Source organism: Xylona heveae (assembly GCF_001619985.1).
Source record: "Xylona heveae TC161 unplaced genomic scaffold L228scaffold_12, whole genome shotgun sequence".
NCBI lineage: Eukaryota > Fungi > Ascomycota > Xylonomycetes > Xylonales > Xylonaceae > Xylona > Xylona heveae.
Genome location: NW_017264204.1, coordinates 625,505 through 641,845, shown reverse-complemented (window position 1 = coordinate 641,845; position 16,341 = coordinate 625,505). Strand labels below are relative to the sequence as shown.

General features: G+C 48.7%; 7 protein-coding genes across 7 annotated transcripts; 2 read left to right on the top strand and 5 right to left on the bottom strand.

Annotated features, from left to right (window-relative positions):
* Nucleotides 1-553: 553 nt before the first annotated feature.
* On the bottom strand, nucleotides 554-2,150 carry L228DRAFT_241513 (hypothetical protein; the record flags this gene model as incomplete). The annotated part of the gene is made up of 3 exons (XM_018331333.1): nucleotides 554-1,489; nucleotides 1,574-1,799; nucleotides 1,849-2,150. 3 exons carry the CDS (start codon nucleotides 2,148-2,150, stop codon nucleotides 554-556), a joined length of 1,464 nt encoding a protein of 487 aa, XP_018185315.1.
* Nucleotides 2,151-2,897: 747 nt separating this feature from the next.
* On the top strand, nucleotides 2,898-3,444 carry L228DRAFT_271080 (hypothetical protein; the record flags this gene model as incomplete). Its single annotated transcript, XM_018335481.1, has 2 exons — nucleotides 2,898-3,206; nucleotides 3,292-3,444. 2 exons carry the CDS (start codon nucleotides 2,898-2,900, stop codon nucleotides 3,442-3,444), a joined length of 462 nt encoding a protein of 153 aa, XP_018185314.1.
* Nucleotides 3,445-3,546: 102 nt separating this feature from the next.
* L228DRAFT_285696 (NAD(P)-binding protein) lies at nucleotides 3,547-5,274 on the bottom strand. The gene is made up of 3 exons (XM_018336367.1): nucleotides 5,124-5,274; nucleotides 4,376-4,811; nucleotides 3,547-4,296 (listed from the first exon to the last, which is right to left on the bottom strand). The coding sequence occupies exons 1-3, from the start codon at nucleotides 5,142-5,144 to the stop codon at nucleotides 3,695-3,697; spliced, it is 1,059 nt and encodes a 352-aa protein (XP_018185313.1). The 5' UTR covers nucleotides 5,145-5,274; the 3' UTR covers nucleotides 3,547-3,694.
* Nucleotides 5,275-8,460: 3,186 nt separating this feature from the next.
* On the bottom strand, nucleotides 8,461-9,520 carry L228DRAFT_285694 (glycosyltransferase family 2 protein). The gene is made up of 2 exons (XM_018336366.1): nucleotides 9,260-9,520; nucleotides 8,461-9,208 (listed from the first exon to the last, which is right to left on the bottom strand). Exons 1-2 carry the CDS (start codon nucleotides 9,358-9,360, stop codon nucleotides 8,578-8,580), a joined length of 732 nt encoding a protein of 243 aa, XP_018185312.1. The 5' UTR covers nucleotides 9,361-9,520; the 3' UTR covers nucleotides 8,461-8,577.
* A 639-nt stretch (nucleotides 9,521-10,159) lies between these two features.
* Nucleotides 10,160-11,241, bottom strand: L228DRAFT_40257 (hypothetical protein). The gene is made up of 2 exons (XM_018336562.1): nucleotides 10,806-11,241; nucleotides 10,160-10,746 (listed from the first exon to the last, which is right to left on the bottom strand). The coding sequence occupies exons 1-2, from the start codon at nucleotides 11,151-11,153 to the stop codon at nucleotides 10,300-10,302; spliced, it is 795 nt and encodes a 264-aa protein (XP_018185311.1). The 5' UTR covers nucleotides 11,154-11,241; the 3' UTR covers nucleotides 10,160-10,299.
* Nucleotides 11,242-11,780: 539 nt separating this feature from the next.
* Nucleotides 11,781-13,142, top strand: L228DRAFT_40246 (hypothetical protein). Its single transcript, XM_018336561.1, has one exon. It carries the CDS (start codon nucleotides 11,981-11,983, stop codon nucleotides 12,764-12,766), a length of 786 nt encoding a protein of 261 aa, XP_018185310.1. The 5' UTR covers nucleotides 11,781-11,980; the 3' UTR covers nucleotides 12,767-13,142.
* Nucleotides 13,143-14,344: 1,202 nt separating this feature from the next.
* On the bottom strand, nucleotides 14,345-16,258 carry L228DRAFT_285691 (hypothetical protein). The gene has a single exon (XM_018336365.1). It carries the CDS (start codon nucleotides 16,102-16,104, stop codon nucleotides 14,518-14,520), a length of 1,587 nt encoding a protein of 528 aa, XP_018185309.1. The 5' UTR covers nucleotides 16,105-16,258; the 3' UTR covers nucleotides 14,345-14,517.
* Nucleotides 16,259-16,341: the final 83 nt, after the last annotated feature.

Here is a 16,341-nt window from a genome sequence, read left to right as displayed (position 1 = left end):
ACCAAGCCGGTTTCCTTATCCACCGTGCTATTCTATAAAGAAAGACTATTATCCAATCTACGATCAAGTATTCTTTTTTTCATTCGACGGTACGTGTGCAGCGAGAATTCCCTGGTTCTGCAAAGAGAAAAACCCACGACTAACAACATCATCAGATCAATATCCAGAGTGGAGGCGCGGCTACGTGACCGATATTTCCCAAGACGCTAGAAATTATTTGGTGAGTTTTCCCTGTCAGGTTACCTCCGTACGTTTTCCTCTTTCTCCTTGCAGTGTCTAACGAGCAACATTTGATAGATCACTGAAGATTCCACCGGATGTATATACCAAGCTCATGTCGAATATATTCGCCAACGACGAGCATGCGATTGAAGCGACTCGTGGTCACGTACGGGAGAACACATGGATGTTGTTCGGGCTCCGTATACTCATTGGTATTTTGATCAGCGAGAAATCATCGTTCTTTCTTGGAACGGGTACACTCGTTAGCTTGATTACAGTCATCTTTGAGTTCAGCTACAGTTGGAGAATAGAATTAAATTGCAACGAATCTCTACTCCCTCCGTGATGAAACCATTGCAGCTTTTCTTGCCGGCTCTATTTTGTCCGCAATGCATCCGAGTATCCATTTCCACAGCTTTGCATCTGCCTTGAACAGTGGACTGTTCTTGCGGAGACTGTAGCGTGCAGGTGTACTGCTATATCGAGAATTCCACTCCGAGACCATTTCCAAATGCCTCACTATCGTCAGAATCACCTTGTTATCCATTGCTGCAGGATGGCTCGGCTTGTAATAGTAGCTCTCGTAAGGGTAGATTTCCTCAGCTGTCGGATCGTCGAGAGCCAGCTCGTTGCGGAGGGTTTGGTATTCCTTTAAGGCTTGTTTTGATGACAAGGCAGTTTGAAAATCTTCAGGCGTTGGTCTGACCTGCGCCCAAATCTCGGCACAACTGTTGCCAGAGTAGAGAAGCCACCATTTCAGGAGCCGCATGAGCAGCCAAATGCCCCTCGTTGGATAGACGGGAATGGACGTTTCGTCTGACCCGTGGCCAAGACCTTCAGCAAAGGAGGTGATCAGTGACTCATCTATGATAGATCGAGATGCTGGCACTTCAAGAGCATTGACAAGCACAGACATCGGCGCCGTGGAAGCAAACGACCAGTCGAGAACGCAGGTGATGTTGTACTGATCATCAACAAAGAAATTATTGGCCGACAGATCAGGGTGGTATATAGGAAATCGACCTTGGCCATCTGTCACGCGAGGCGAACATTTAGTCAACTCCCCGATACATTCCAGCATCAGGTCGCCGGCCACGACTAAATCGGTCCTGTTGTACGAGTTGTCACCTTTGAGTCCCACATGGATGAATGCACTCCAAAGTCCTCTTACTTCCGTAAAGTCAGTATTGTTTTGGTATTCTGCTGGCATCGGCATAGGTGCGATAAAGCAGTCCTGGACCACTCCGTATTTGGCCCGGGACTGGAACTCTGAGATCAAAGCACGATATTATTCTTCCTCGGACTGAAAAGGCCCCCGGTCGATTTCGGCACCGTCACTTTCACAATGTACCAAGCCATAATCTAAACACTCGCCGACCTCGAGACCTCTCAGAGTCTCAATCAAAGATCCAATCTTATCAAAACGAAGCTGCGATAGTTGCTGGGTTACTCCTCCTAGTTGGAACAGAATCTTTCTTTTGATCTTTTCCGGTAGCTCATCCCAATTCTCCGGAGAGGAACCGCTAGCCTTGCTCATTAAAATGTAGGGAATCCCAAGGGGATTTTTCTTGGAAGAGCTTTTAAAGGGTCAGAAAGCATGTAGATTCAAAATGAGGCGCGACGTACCTGCAACGGAAGACTTCTGGCACTGGAATGGTCGTCTTTCTTCTCACATGCCGCAAAGTTGCAACTTCGCTTTCGATGAGTTTCGAGTCCATATCCGGCTCTTGAAAGATGCCATGTGGAGATCGCAACACCCATTCAACACCGTCTTCAAAACGCAAGAAGATCACCCAGTTGAAGCTCCCACCTGACGGATTCCGCGGCATCTCACAAGTGCAAGGCAGCCCTTGACGCAAATTACTTGCCAAATCGCAAAGCACGTCGATATTGATAGTAGCCCACGACTTTTTCGGCCTTGTGGACATCTTCAGTGTGCACTTCTTGGCCTCAGGCTCCTGGTTGCAAATCGAAATTTACCTGACTGGCTTTATCAGATGGAAATGTAACCAGTCGTTTGCCGGGTTGGTTGTGTTGTAAGACGCTTTCACATTTGAGCATCCAAAAGAAGCCTCCGGAAGCTGGACATTCAACGATTGGAGTTGTAGGCCAAAGCAGCTGACCTAACAGATATATATACTGCATATTGTACGTCGCTGTAGTTTTCTTTGTTTCATATAGTCGTGATTACTGGGACTTCTTTGTCTGAGGGAAGATGATTTACGACCTCGAAGAACGTGACTAGTTTGGCCGCATCTGTCCTACGTGATCCCGCGAGTTCGATTCGGAGTTCCATATTTTGGATCATCATTCGCATCTCAAAGCTTCTTCCAGCTCCAAAGAAAAGTGCTCGTGGCTGAGACTGAAGAGAGTATGGGGTTGTTGGGTTTGTTGTTGTAGCTGTTGTTGAAGAGAAAACACGCCATTTCAGAGTTCCCCACAGTTGAAGCTCCAAATTGCACCGATTCCCCGACGGGGAGACCCAAAACTCCGCATCCGACAAGAGAATACGAGCATGCTTTGTAACTTATTATTTGCGTCTCACCCATTACCAAAATGAAGCCATATTAATCCTTCTTTTTATTTATTTTTAATAAAAGAAATCAATTCAAGTTTATACAATTAATTCATTTGCAAAAGCGCAATCAAGTCAGCCACCCCGAAGCCCCTAAATAATGACTTCCTCTTCGAATCTTCTTCCCATATATCGCCTCTTGCCCGGCCTAACGGCTACTGCAGCCCTGTCATATGCCGCCAGTGAATACTGGGTTCTGGTACCTTTTCTCCACCGGGACATTCCCAAGGAAGCTCCAGGGATATGGTGGAATCAAGCATTGTGGCCGGGAACGGCGGGGGTTTTGGCGATTGGATGGACGTCTGTGGGCGCTGGGATCTTGAGCATGCGGCACACAGCTGGAGAAGCACAGTCGTTGTATAAATGGGGAGCAATCTTTGCTGCTGCCCATTTTATATTTGCTCCCTTTGTAAGTTCATTCTGGTTTCATTCGAAGATTGTGTAAATGTTGAAAACTTGAATCGTTGATTAACATGTGACTTTTTCTTTGTTAGGTCGCACAGGTGATCAAGCGGACGGTATATGGACCACCAGAGAATTCCAAGAATGAAGTCAGGACCTGGCTCAAAATACATACGCTCCGAACTATCGTGGCGGATCTTCCAGCGGCAATTTGCTTTTTGCGTGCATTCTTGGCCACGCTCTAGCTTATTCCTTTTTTTCCCCCCCAGACTGGGTGTATATATACCCGGAGATCCGGGCCCGGGTGATTGTCATTGCTTGACTTGCCAATCTTTGGGATTTTTGAAGTGCCACGGACATCAATTGAGATCAAAGAATAGAGAATTTCATTGCGCAAGAAACGTGAAATCTATAGTCTCTGATACTTTCGGCCATAGAGGTAATAGGAGGAACTCGAGCAAGTTGTGCATCTAGAGATTGGGCAGTTGCGGGCTGTTATTTTCCAGCCTTTCTCATCTCCACATATTGTCCTACCGCATCAACGACCTGTTCCTCAAAGCCTTTAAATTTCCCAAAAGCTCTCTCCGCTTTGCTAGAATCAATCTTTACTGGGATTGTCGGGAGCGTTCCACCCATGGGTATCACCCCGGAGGCCACTTCGTCTGGAAACCGTCTCTTGACAATGTCCAACGCGTCATCGTATGTGGCGCCTGCGTTCCAATCCGGCGAATTCAGGATATAATTCTGACCGCCAGCATCTGCCTTTGTTAAAGCCTCTGTATGGGCTTTTGCGACATCATCCACGTGCACAGTGGCTCCATGTACACCCTGTGGACTTTTGATGCCGAACAACGGGCAAAGGATGATACCATTGCTACCAGACATGACATCCGACGCAGCAGATGAGGACGCGGATGAAACATGTACTTTTTCATTTCTCCCTACAACAAAGCTCGGGATAATGTGTACAATCTCGTACTGTGGTTTCTCGCTCTTGACGAAGTCGACTGCGGCGTGATACGCAGCAAGTTTCGAAGCACGATACGCCCACAATGGATCATTGATTGGGCTTGTTGAAACAGGTTGAATGTCGTCATCTGTAAATATACGCATTGAAATTATTTAGCATTCCGCTTCACAAGTTCTTATACATGGAAAATTGTTCCAGCCGCTTACCACGTAGCATTTTCTCTTTCTCTGCATCATTCTCGCCTCCCTCTGACAAATAAATTGACATGGATGAGGTGATAATAATCCTCTTCACACTTGGATACCTTCTGGCCGTCTCGAGCAGAGACAATGCACCTTTGACCGCTGGCTGCACGTAAAGACTATCATAAGTCTCTCCATTGGAAGGAACTCCTGTGGTTGGCATTGGCGAGGCTGTATGCACTACATATGTAACACCTTGGAGCAGATCTTTGAAGGCGTCAGGAGCAGCCATGTCAGGGACTTGAACCAATTCGAGGTTTTGCTCATGCATTTGAAGGCTAGGAACACTTCGAAGCTCCTCGAGCTGATCGATGCGCCTGCCGGTGCCGCGCACACGATAGCCGGCTTCTAGGATTGCACGCAAGATGGCTCCGCCGACAGAGCTAGACGCGCCAGTAACCTGTATATGTCAGATTCTTCTCGTTTGCAAAAAGTGTGAATATACATATTCCAATTTCTCTATTGCAATGTTTGCAAAGAAGATGTAGCGGCAGATTAATCCACCAAATGTTTCAAAAGCATGGATCAACAAGTACAGTAAAATGTACCCCACAGTGCTCAATCACCATGTATGGCCCAACATTCTACTCCAAAATACGCGTTTCAGGGAATATAAAATGCCACCATCAAATACACCAGTGGCAAAGCAGAAAGAAAAACGACTTATCAAACAAGATCCAAATTTGAACAGGGTAAAAAAAAATTCACGTACCAGCACAAGCTCTCCTGGCATTTTGTTTTCTGTGATTGGGTGACTTTATTGTGCAGTGTCGTTGTTTTTAAGACTCATTACAGGCCCGTGGTGGTAAATTTGAATTAACATAGTCCACTTGATTGAAGATGCGGATGCAAAAGGTTTAAATATACGCCTTGGGCGACATGTTTATCCAAGTCTATTCATTTACATTCTAATGGACTACAGCATTCATTCACTCCAAACAGGAAAGACAATGTGCTGTCATTGGCTGACATCTTGACGTACGACGTAGGGGGGTCCATGCCTTCGGAACGAAGGTTGTGCCGAGAGCAGCGGCTTACACTATCCGGATTAAGGGTAAGCACCCGTAAGCAACCCCGGGGGCTCCCGCTCTTAGCTAAACTTTAGTAATTGTGGTTTTGAGTGCTTGGAAATCCATTGTAATATTTGAATCTTCTCATTAACAATAATTAAAAATACAGTGAACCATGCTAGAGGTGGACCATTGCCTGATTGTTTGGTTATGCCTCTCTGCAAGGCATCACTGCTTCCATGTAAAGGGTTTTGCTACAAGGTGACCAGGTATTGAATGCATGCATTGTGTCATGAACAGTCCGCTGTAGCAACATCCCTTCCCTCTAACAAAAAAACCAAAAATTCATGCTAAGGTTTGACACAGGTGGTAGCCTGCCATCTCTCTAGAGCAGAAGCATGAATGATGCTCACTAAGTTACAGTTAAAGATTTAAGCAATATTTGTCTATTTTATGATACATGGTAGTATTAGAGTGTAATTGCAATACACTATCTATATGCGATATTCTAAAGGGTTACAGGCGAATATAGTGAAAAAAGATGAAGTGAAAGAGACCTGTTCTATTCCCAACCAGTAACGCCATTTCCAATGCACCATCCGTTCATTTCTGTGAAAATTATTCGTGTGAAATCATTCTTCGTTCAGCTCGTCTGGTCTTCTTCTGCTTTCCGGCATCCAATGTTGCTTGATGTGAAATTATAGCAATGATCGTAACATAAGGTCTTCGTTTTATTGGGTTCGTTTTGAATCGCATCATAATTGGTCTTGTTTCATCTCCTTTCTTGTTCAAGTCTCTCAATGCCTGGCTGCCTGACGACAGACTTAGGCCGAGGTAGAGCTGGCGTTCCAGGCGCCAACGGCTCCAGTGGGTGCAGCGACGATGCGGCGTGAGAGGAAACCAGTGGCAAACGGAGCAGCAGCACGCTCAGACGGGAGTGCTCTTCCCTCTAGAGAAGCAGAAGTCGCATTCCAAGCGGACGAAACACCAGTAGACTGAATGACTGCTCGACGTTCAGGGGCATGACCGGAGGCTGAGGCAGCGACAGGAGCTTCGAATGGGACAGCGCGCTCCTCAACAGTGGAGTTCCATACTGGCGCGGTACCAGTGGCAGCTGCAACAGCGCGACGGGTCACGAAGCCAGACGGAGCTGCAGGAGCAGTTTCTGAAGCCAAGGTCCGCACGTGGACTCCATCCTCGGTCTGATTCCAGGAGTCAGCGACGCCAGTGGGCGCGGCAACCTGACGTCTGTAGAATCCAGTAGGGAATGCAGCGGCAGGGTTGGCTCCAGATGGGAGGTCTCGGACACCGACTGCTCCGGGCACTCTAGTAGCGTTGAAAGATCCGGCCTTTGGAGTGACTGAAGGGAGTTTCGGAAGATCTGTTGGCGCAGTATCAAGCGCAGCCCGTTGTGCGAGTGTGGCCGTTGGTAGCGTTTCGTTGCAAGATGGCGTGGCTACAGGCGAAGAGGTGTTCCAGCTGGTGGGCCATGCAGGGGATGAGGTTTGCGTAAAGTCCGGGACAGGTGCCAACGTGGAGATGATAGCTGGAGATTCAGAAGGCAAGGAAGATGATCCAGTGACAGCCGAGGAAGACGAAGGCGTCGCAGTGGATGATCCTGTGATGGTCGTGGTGACTAGAATGGTGGTAGGTGCGCCGGACTGCGTAGATAGTATAGTTGAAACAACGGTCTGCGTGGTTGGGGGCAGCGGAGTGGCCTGCTCGGTCAAGGTCACCACCTCTGTCACGCTGGAGGCGCTCGCGCTGTGAGTGATGGTGCGCAATTCCGTCTTTGTGCTAGGCGTGGAGGATGTTGTTCCGCCATCCACTTGAACGACAGAATAGGACGCTGATCGTCGGTCTAGCGCAGCCGGAGCCGATCCATTCTGAGAAGCCAGAGGCAAAGCTGCGGCGAGGGCTGAGAATGAAGAGAGTGCAGCGAGTGTAGATGAGGAGAAGAAATGCATTGTTGAATCTCTATGAGTGCGAAAATGATCGGAATGAGCAAGTCTTTGATGGCGAAGGTCTGATGGCCCAAAGCGCAATTGGACGAGAAATGTATAAGGTTGTCTCGGAAAAGAGTTTTTCGTGGGGAGCAAAGTAAAACGAAGAATGCGAATCTGGTAGAGTAAAACAGAGGAGAAGGTTTAATATATTTCAAGTGGCTTGGTAGTATGGAAAGGATGGTGTGAAGATTGTATGCTGCCCAGACACCAAGAACGAGGGCATTAAATGTCCAAAGGCCATGGTGGGCGTCGTAAGCGCAAATATTAGATGGCTGGAAATTCTTTCGAACTGGTGTACGAGATTCTGTGGGGATTAGTTGCCAGTGCGCAATCAGAGGAGGCTGGGGACGGCTGATCTGAGGCTTTGTTGTTGACGACGCCGTTGATCTGCCGCGCAGGTCGGGGACTTTCCTGGCCTGTCATTGGTGGACCTGAAAGGCGGTGGTTGGTTCCCGGGCGAGCGGTCAAGGGACCAAGCGAAGTCGTGGATTCTGCCGCCGTTGACTTGTACGCTCTACCATGGAAACAGGACCAAAATCCTCCCCGTCGTCGTCACTTTGATATGGGGTTCCGTCATACTATACTACTCCATAAGACTAGATCTGCAATGATCTGCGACGGAAACAAGACCCTGCGCCAAAGCAGGAACACGCCTTGCAAATTTTCTCACCACAGTAATTGCAATAACAACCGGCCTGCGGAAGACGAAATGTACTCTTCGACGCGTGGCCAACGGAGGCTGACGATGATGCGTCATCAGCTCTGTGCACTACAGTAGCGACCTTTGTTTCATCGCCTTTTACCTATGTTTAGTAGTTATGCTATGAAACATCGCTGCCGGTGACGGGGATGGATAGTTTAGACACGCCTTACTCCGTACGCGAAGGGTGTGAAACTAGGACTCTGATCTGTAGATTCTAGCAACCGAAAGACCATTGGCGAATCCCAAGATCACGCACCAAAAAGGAATGAAGCTGTAGGATAGCATCTCTCATTCAGCTATCTACATTGAACTTGATTTAGAAAAAGATAACATGGGAAAGGTTAAGAAGAAATATGGGATATATTTAGAGAATGTGAAACATGCAGGTGGAGAACATAAGGGACGCCAATCAAACCCAGATGAAAGTAGAAGAACATGGAGATAACTCTATACTCGCAACCACAGGCTTAGAACGCCCTTGGCGTACTCGACAATCTCGTCGCCCCCAAGCTTGCTCTCGCCATAAAGACGGTCCACGAAGGAGATGGGCACCTCGGCCACACTGTAGCCCATGGCCTTGGCCCGCACCATCATCTCCATCTGAAACGTGTATCCTTTACTGACGGTACTCGTAATAACCTTTTCCAAAACGGGTTTCTTGTAGAGACGGAAGCTGCCCGTCAAATCACTGACGCCCGGTCGCAGTAATGTATCCGCTAGTAGATTGGCACCGCGCGAGCAGAGCTTGCGCTTGAGATCCCAGCCAAAAACGCCGCCACCAAGAGCATATCGCGTGCCAGTGACAATGTCATATCCACCGTTGGGGATGGTCTTCTGTAACCGGATCATGTCGGCGATGAACTTTGGGTGATGGGAGAAGTCGGCGTCCATGATAATGACATAGTTGCCCTGCGCAAATTGAAGTCCATGAACGTAGGCAGTTCCCAGACCTAGCTTTCCAGCTCGAGGCTTCAAAAGGACGCGATCGGAGCCGTAAACTTTCTGAAGCTGCTTTGCAACCTCCTGAGTACCGTCAGGCGAGCCATCGTCGACGATGATGAGTTCCCAATCAAGGTTGCTAAAGCACAATTAGAAATCAATCTCGAGTCGAGGTAGAGGAAAGGCTCACTTTTCTGTGAATGTCTTTGCCAGCAACCACGTAATGATGGGCAAATTGCGACGCTCGTTGTATGTCGGGAGGAGGACCGAGTATTTGTCTTTTGAGGCCATTGCGTCACACTAAGTAATTTCGAGAGTATCGTCCCTTAAAAAGAGAGCTAGGTAATGATGACGAGAAAGTTGAACTCAAGATTATATATTAAAAGCTCAAAGAGTGTACACGGTCGGCAGATGGATGAATTGAAAGAGCATGCATTCGTAGCTCCAGAGCTGTCACCGTGTTCTGTTCTGCTCTCGTTTCGATCCCTCGCGAACCCCCTGGCGAGTCTCCCGCAAATCCCCCGCCCCTGACCCCTGACCCCATCTTATCGCATCCATCAGTGCAGCTGGAAAAAAGTAAACAGAAACTCGTAAATATTTCCAGTGCACAATGAGAAGTCATGATTAAAATTCAAAGGCCTAGAGACCGACCAATGCGTTATACCAGTATCGCAATTATTCAATATCATTCTCTTCAAATCTGTACGTCTGATCTGAATAAAATGCTGCCCTCGACTATGTACCTCCGTACAGTTCGAATATTCTCCAATGAGTTCCCAGGCCGCCCAGCGACCTATTTACACTTAAGGACGGTTCCTCTAGCTGCAATAAACTATTTCATCTCCATGTCTTCACTTCAACCATATGTTCGACAGCGACCAGCGTCGATTGTTACCTCCGATTTTTACCTCACGGACGGGCTTGTCGCTACGAAGTCCGCGATGGACTAACTAGCTTTGACGTGTCTTGCCACAAAGCCTAGTTGTGAATAAAGCCATGCTCTGCTTGCATTTGCTCAAGCACGAGACTCTGGACGTCCAAGTCATATGTTCCGAGGATGAGAGCGGACAGAGTCCTACAGTAAGGATTCCTTTCGCAAAGTGTAGATAATGATGACTGAACAAGTGGTCATAGTATTGTTCCGCCAAGTCCGAGAAAGAACAATGGGAAGAATCCGAATCTCGACAGCAGTAGACAAGAATCGGTCGACGCCCACAAGATCGCCGCCGTTTAACGTACACTGCGCACTCGGCCTCTCGTGCTGCCAATCCCTCGGCCAATATTGCTTCCTGCCCGCGACGCCGCGGTGGTGTTAGTCCGGCTGGGGACTCTGGTCGGCGCGGGCACGGCAGAAGGCCGCATGCTCGCTCCTCGGCCGAGGACCCGCCCTCTTGATCTTGTGCCTCGGGTTGCTCCTCGTGAAGCAGTTTCCGCTTTACGCCTCTCCGCTTCTTCAGCTGCACGTATGGCCGCTTCTCGCTTTTGCCTTTCTTCTTGCTCCTTTCTCTCGGCAGCTTGGCGCTTGAGGATCGCTTCTTTTTCCATGTCGGCGACGTCCTGAGTAGCTCCATGCCACGACGGATTGAGAATCAATCGCTGATTGTGTTCTGTCTGGGACAAGATGCGAACCCAAGTGTTGAGTAATGCTGAGGCCGAAGTGACAGTTCGAGCCACGGTCTGCAGAGAAATAATGAGTAAGGACCAATGCAGTTTTCTGCCAGATTTGAAAAGCATACCTCCATATTCCCCTTGGCTCGTTCTAAGCTGTCTACCACACCTTCAATCACATGATTTATATTTCGTACACTCTGTAGTTCTGATCGCAAGCTGGCTTCATGCTCCTCTTCCGTATCAAAGCGAGGCTCGCGTTCGGCTTGACGTGATCTCTGTCTTATGGTAGATTCCTTATCACTTAGAGGGATCGTGGTCGTATTTGTGCCGCGTGCTTGTGTATCGGGTTTGGACGGTGACGCCAAAAGTTCCTCGTGGTCTCTATCTGACAGGTCCAGATCTGCCATTTTAGGAGTTGCTTCGAGGTCGAGGTCGAGATCGAGATCGATTTCAAAGTCGTCGTGTGATTCCATAATTCAGAAGTGAGGGAGGATATAAACGCTTCTTAAAGAGATTAAAGGTGTGCAATTATGCAATAATTTTTGTAAATTCGAAGGCCAAAGATTTGAAGCCTCTCTAGTACTGAGTCGTCGGAGGTAGGGCTCTTCGTAATGCCGAGAGGGTTCTTGTTGGAGTGATGAGTCTTGTCTCACACTGAATCTGGGGCCTGAGGAGTCAAGAGTCGCTTTCTCTCCGATCCAAGTGAGGCTTCTCCAGGTTGACGTGTTGTTGATTGCCTCGGGCCCTGTCCTAGACGCGACTTAGGTATCGGTACCTGCAGTCTAATGGCAGTTCTCATACATCAGTAAGTACTGGGTTCTCGTAAGCGAGAGACTCTAACCCAATCAGGCAATATATCACCAGCCACCTCTTGGACGGCGAGAGTCCTTCACTTGTCATTTTGTCCAACCATCTTCTGGCTCCTCTGCCTCCCTTTGGTAAATCCTCACTCTTCCGATCAATCCGCCCCTCATATCCTCGTCCTCTTTCTCTCCTCCACCTTTCCAGCTATCGCCATTCATTTCCCACTCAATTCATCTTCAATATCCCTCTCCTTTGCATTCGTTCAATATTCTCAAGCTCTTTCGCCGACAGTCTTGCGCTTGCCGCATCGGTTGGTTCGCGGAAGATCTGCGTTCATCTGTTGCTTCAAGATCACCGTTGATTGTAAAACAAACTTGGTCAGGTCAAGCAAGTCACATTAACTCGCTTCGGCCATCCAGGCTACGGCAATCTCCGGTGCATCAATCAGACATTCATCTATCAATAGCAATAAAGCCGTTGGATTGTCTTGCCGGCTATGACAACGACTCCTCCTCGGGAGTGGGCTCGCACTCCGCCAGCGCCTCTTTATGGGCCCAAATATGACGACTACGAGCCATACGAAATCAGAAAGTCTACTCGTTTGTCCAAGAAACAGGCAAATCGCTCCAATCGTACCCCATCCCCAGGACGTGGTGCTCCTGAACCTGTTCCAGCAGCGTCTTATCCGTCGTCCAGTCGAGCGTCACACTCTGTTTCGCATACTTTGTCGCCTCCCCCTTCAAACCAACCCATGTCGCGGAAGAAGTTTGTCGATGGTTCCAGTCTTGAAGATGTGTTCCTGACTGCGGCGGATGAGGAAGGAGCGATGGGAGGAGCGATGAACATGGCCAATGGCCGCCCTGGTCTTTTGACCCATGAGTTGCTGCCCACTCCGGCCAAAACGCCGCGGAAGCGTCAGCCCCAGCCAAAAGGCATGGGTGCCACTGCGCGTGTCTTGTTTCCAACCCTTCCTAATAACGTGGAAGAAGCGATGCCTATGCCCAAGAAGGGTCGTAAAGGACGCAAAGCAAACGGCTTTTCCCTTGGAGGTCTTGCGAACGAAGACGACGATAATAATGGAGGAGCAAAGATTCAGATTTACACCGATTCAAAGGACAGAGTTCCGGAGCTCGACCCTTCTGAAGACAATCCTTTCTACGTGAGCAACGAGTCTGGCTCTGCAGATCTGAGCAAGCAGAAATCTGCCGGAAAGGCCAAAGCAGCGCGGAGCACGGAGACTCGCACTCCTAGAAGAGATGACGGCATCGTCTATGTTTTGTAAGTTCAATCTATCATCTAATGACCTACTCTTCCTGCTTATTAATATCGTCTCTCTATCAGTCGTGGCAAGAAAATCTTCCGCAAATTCGAGGACATGGACAGCTCTTCTGATGAGGGTCAAGACTCTGATGGCTTCAACGACCTGGATGCTCGACGCGGCTCCTCTTCCTCTGGTCGAGCTTTCACCCGCTCCTCCCTTAAGCCACGCCTTTTGTTCCCCTCTGAAGAGCAGCTCCGCGAACGCGAGGAAAGAAGCAAGCGTAAGACCGACGACAAGGAAACGACTACTAGTGATGCCGAAGATGGCGCTTCCGCTTCAAAAAGTACGACCGATCAAGAGGTTTCCGATTCTCCTCCTGAGCCAATGGTTGCGGCGGCCACTTCTCCTGCCACTTCGCCAGCTACCACTCGCGTCACCCGCTCAGCTACCCGAAAGCCTACTGCCGAGCAGACGCCTTCAGTCTCTGATGTGGTTCCAACCACTCCAGGTTCTTCTGCCGATGCCATGAAGACGAGCCCCTTTGACATCTGGCGTCGGTCCAAGCCCAGACGTGGTGGCAGCCCACGCGGCAAGAAGCGACAGGGTAGCCCCAACATGAGGCCTACACGTTCCGTGAGCAAGCGTACCAGAAGCGGTGCCGTTTAAATATTCTAATCGGCTACGACCTCGAAGTCCGGCTGGAGACGAGAGACGACCAGTCATGAAAGTTTTATGCTCTCGCGCGCCTCTTGCGACTTCTGTTCTTTGCCTGCATGTTGTTCTTTTTTCTCATGACTGTTCCGATTTGTTGTTACACCATGGCATTTTCACGAGTTTGTGCTCTGAAGCAATCCGGTAACGATTACAATTCTTTCGATTCGGCGTTTTCAAGGAGACTGGCGCTCTGCGACTCATGTCAGATCGAAAGATTCAATAATTCAATGATTTCGACAAGCTCTTTTTCACTCTCTGTTTACTCATTGCCTGCCTGCCTTTTCCTCAAGAGACGGCATAGAAACAAGAGCCAAAAGAAGAAAAGAAAGAGATACCAATAGCTGTGGTTATTCGGCGTTTTTCTGCATTCATCCTCATCTACGACCAGTGCATACTGCATTCTTCTTTCGAAACTGCAACCATGCATCGGCATTATTGCTTCAAGTGCTACATTCTATTCGGGTCTTCACGGGTCAGGTTACGGCGCATCTGGTTTTTTATCTTCTTTTTTTCCTCCTTGCCTACATGAACGCATGTCGACCCTCTGGTTAGGGATGAGCGAGTGGACATGTAGGTAGGGCAGGATAGGGTAGGATACCTGGGTCTGTTTTTCAAATGGGATTTTTAGCGGGTTTCGGTCGGGTCAGGTTCGGTTGCTCATGATTCAATCAATCCATAGCATGTAAATTGTTGCTCTTTGCTCTCACACACATCCCCATCTCCAACCTTTTTTGCTTAGCTTAGCTTCTGTGGCCTTTATCATCCTTGTTGTCTATGAGCAATGATGACATTGCTACAATTCGATAGCTCAAATAATAAAATAAAGCCTACAAAAAAATACAAAATCCGATAAAAAAGAAATATATCTTTGCCATTTTATTGGATGCAGTGAGGACTATGGAGTGTAAGTACCCTTTGGTAATTTCTAAGTTATGATATATGCGTATATATGTCTTCCCAATTTAATCAACATAGATAGTGCCGTCTTCTCCTGTGCCTGTAGACCGAAACACCGAACAACGCCCCGTAATTATGACCCTGTGTCAAGTCATTTACCTTTACTTTGTCTTTCCCTTTGTCCCGCCCGCAGGCTGCTTCTTAACAAAGAAATCGCTCAGTTTCTTCATACCTGAGGTATCTACTTTCTTTAAATCACGCAATGCTCTTGACTCGCCTGCTCTGCGTTTCTTCTCTTCTTCATCCTTTTTCCGCTTCTTTTCGGCCCTGATTTCCGCTGACTCGTCGTCTTCACCGCCACCGCCATTGAAGGTACGTTTCCGGCTGAAATCGCCAAGAGAGCGGGACGCTTGTGCCTGCTGGCGAAGGGCCGCAAGGTGCGCGAGATGTGCAGTCAGTGGGGCAAAGGAAATAGTAGTAGTGGTGGCTTTTTCCGGAGAGCCGCCCGAAGCGACGCCATTATTCTCTGTTGGAGCAAAATAAGGAGACGTCGTGGCTGAAAGAGTTATAGGATCGTCGGCGGAAAGTAGAGAGTTGAGACGCGAAACAATGTGCGCTGGAACGTAGCTTGCGAGGAGGAAGTCCAGAGAGATGCGAAGGCGGAGAAGATGGAGGATATGCGGGTCTGGTCCCGTCGAGGTTGAACTTGGTGATTCCGTTTCAACCGATAGGCTGGTAGCTGAGCTGACTTGAGATTCTTCAGCAGAATCTGCAGGCGTCTGTGTACCGGATGGGAAGGAGGAGGAAGGGGAGGCGAGCTCTGGCATTGTTGTTGATACCGATACCGATGCCGATTCCTCTGACCGTCCGCCTGGGGCCGATCCCAAGGCCTTGGGATCGTTCGAAGTGGACGTAGCAACTGATACGGTCGTATCTTCGCGTTTGATGCTCATCACTGGAGCTTCAAGCGCGCGAGTCACAAATTTATCTTCCATGCTGGACGGAAGACCCCGCTGCACCATGGAATGTGCTTTCACGAGCAATTCTTGGAGTAGTTTGTCGTTATTGAGGCGGTACATTTTCTCGTCTCCAGCGTCGACGGTATCGCAGGCGGCTGCCATTCTGGACTCTAGTATCTGTCGAAAAAATGGAGCTTTTGTGATCTGCGCGAAATGTTTGGACTTATCCGCCAGCGTCTCAATGTAGTCGTCCGCTGAGAGGAACATTTGTTTTGGAGGGTCCGAGCGGTCCTTGGTTTGACTTGGACATAATGCCGGCAATATCAAGAAGAGAGGATCCAGCGGAGTTGCCACGAAGACGTCGGCATCTTTTGTGACGTAGCCATTGGACGTGACTGGATCTCCGTTTTTGTGAGATACGTGTGTCGCAATTGGGCCTTCCGTGGTGCTCTCTTGTTCCTCTTTGCTCGGGCTGATCGAAGACTCCTTATCCTGCGGCTTTTCGACTTTGTGGTGTTTTGGAGCTAATAATATACTTCTGGGCGTGCTTCGGGGGGCAGCTATTTTGGTAAATTCGTACACGCCCTTTTCCGGGCAAAAATAATACCGATTGGGAAGAGAAGTTCGCGGATTTGCCAATGTTACGACCCGCGCATCATTGGATCCTCCTTTTGGGAGGATGAACATCTTTGGCGGATGCGGATCATCGCTCCTCTCCATAGCTCTGGTCACCTTTGTTGTTTTGGATTCTGTGGATGGTTCCTGGGTTGCACTGGAGCGCGTTCTCATCTTGTAAGCAGCAGAGGTACGCTCTGCCCAAGATAGAAGGTTGTTGACTTTCGAATAGATATGGAATCTTGAGAACCAAGTAGAACCAGCTCAGAGTCAAATCACAGCAGATAAGTTTGGAAATAAAGCAACAACTTCTGGCAAAAAAAGATCCATGAATCCTGTCTTGTGGTTGCTGTCCCCTAAAAGCTGTCGAATGAAGTTGGACACGAGTCGCGTAACCGACGCGTTCGACTT

Coding starts and splice junctions, on each gene's coding strand:
- L228DRAFT_285696 (XM_018336367.1), bottom strand. CDS start 5,144: ATGCCAGGAGAGCTTGTGCTG. Junction 4,812..5,123: donor TGCCAGGAGAGCTTGTGCTG/GTACGTGAATTT, acceptor TGACATATACAG/GTTACTGGCGCGTCTAGCTC. Junction 4,297..4,375: donor GAAAGAGAAAATGCTACGTG/GTAAGCGGCTGG, acceptor GTATATTTACAG/ATGACGACATTCAACCTGTT.
- L228DRAFT_285691 (XM_018336365.1), bottom strand. CDS start 16,104: ATGAGAACGCGCTCCAGTGCAACCCAGGAACCATCCACAGAATCCAAA.
- L228DRAFT_40246 (XM_018336561.1), top strand. CDS start 11,981: ATGACAACGACTCCTCCTCGGGAGTGGGCTCGCACTCCGCCAGCGCCT.
- L228DRAFT_40257 (XM_018336562.1), bottom strand. CDS start 11,153: ATGGAATCACACGACGACTTTGAAATCGATCTCGATCTCGACCTCGAC. Junction 10,747..10,805: donor GAGCCAAGGGGAATATGGAG/GTATGCTTTTCA, acceptor ATTTCTCTGCAG/ACCGTGGCTCGAACTGTCAC.
- L228DRAFT_285694 (XM_018336366.1), bottom strand. CDS start 9,360: ATGGCCTCAAAAGACAAATACTCGGTCCTCCTCCCGACATACAACGAG. Junction 9,209..9,259: donor GCAAAGACATTCACAGAAAA/GTGAGCCTTTCC, acceptor ATTGTGCTTTAG/CAACCTTGATTGGGAACTCA.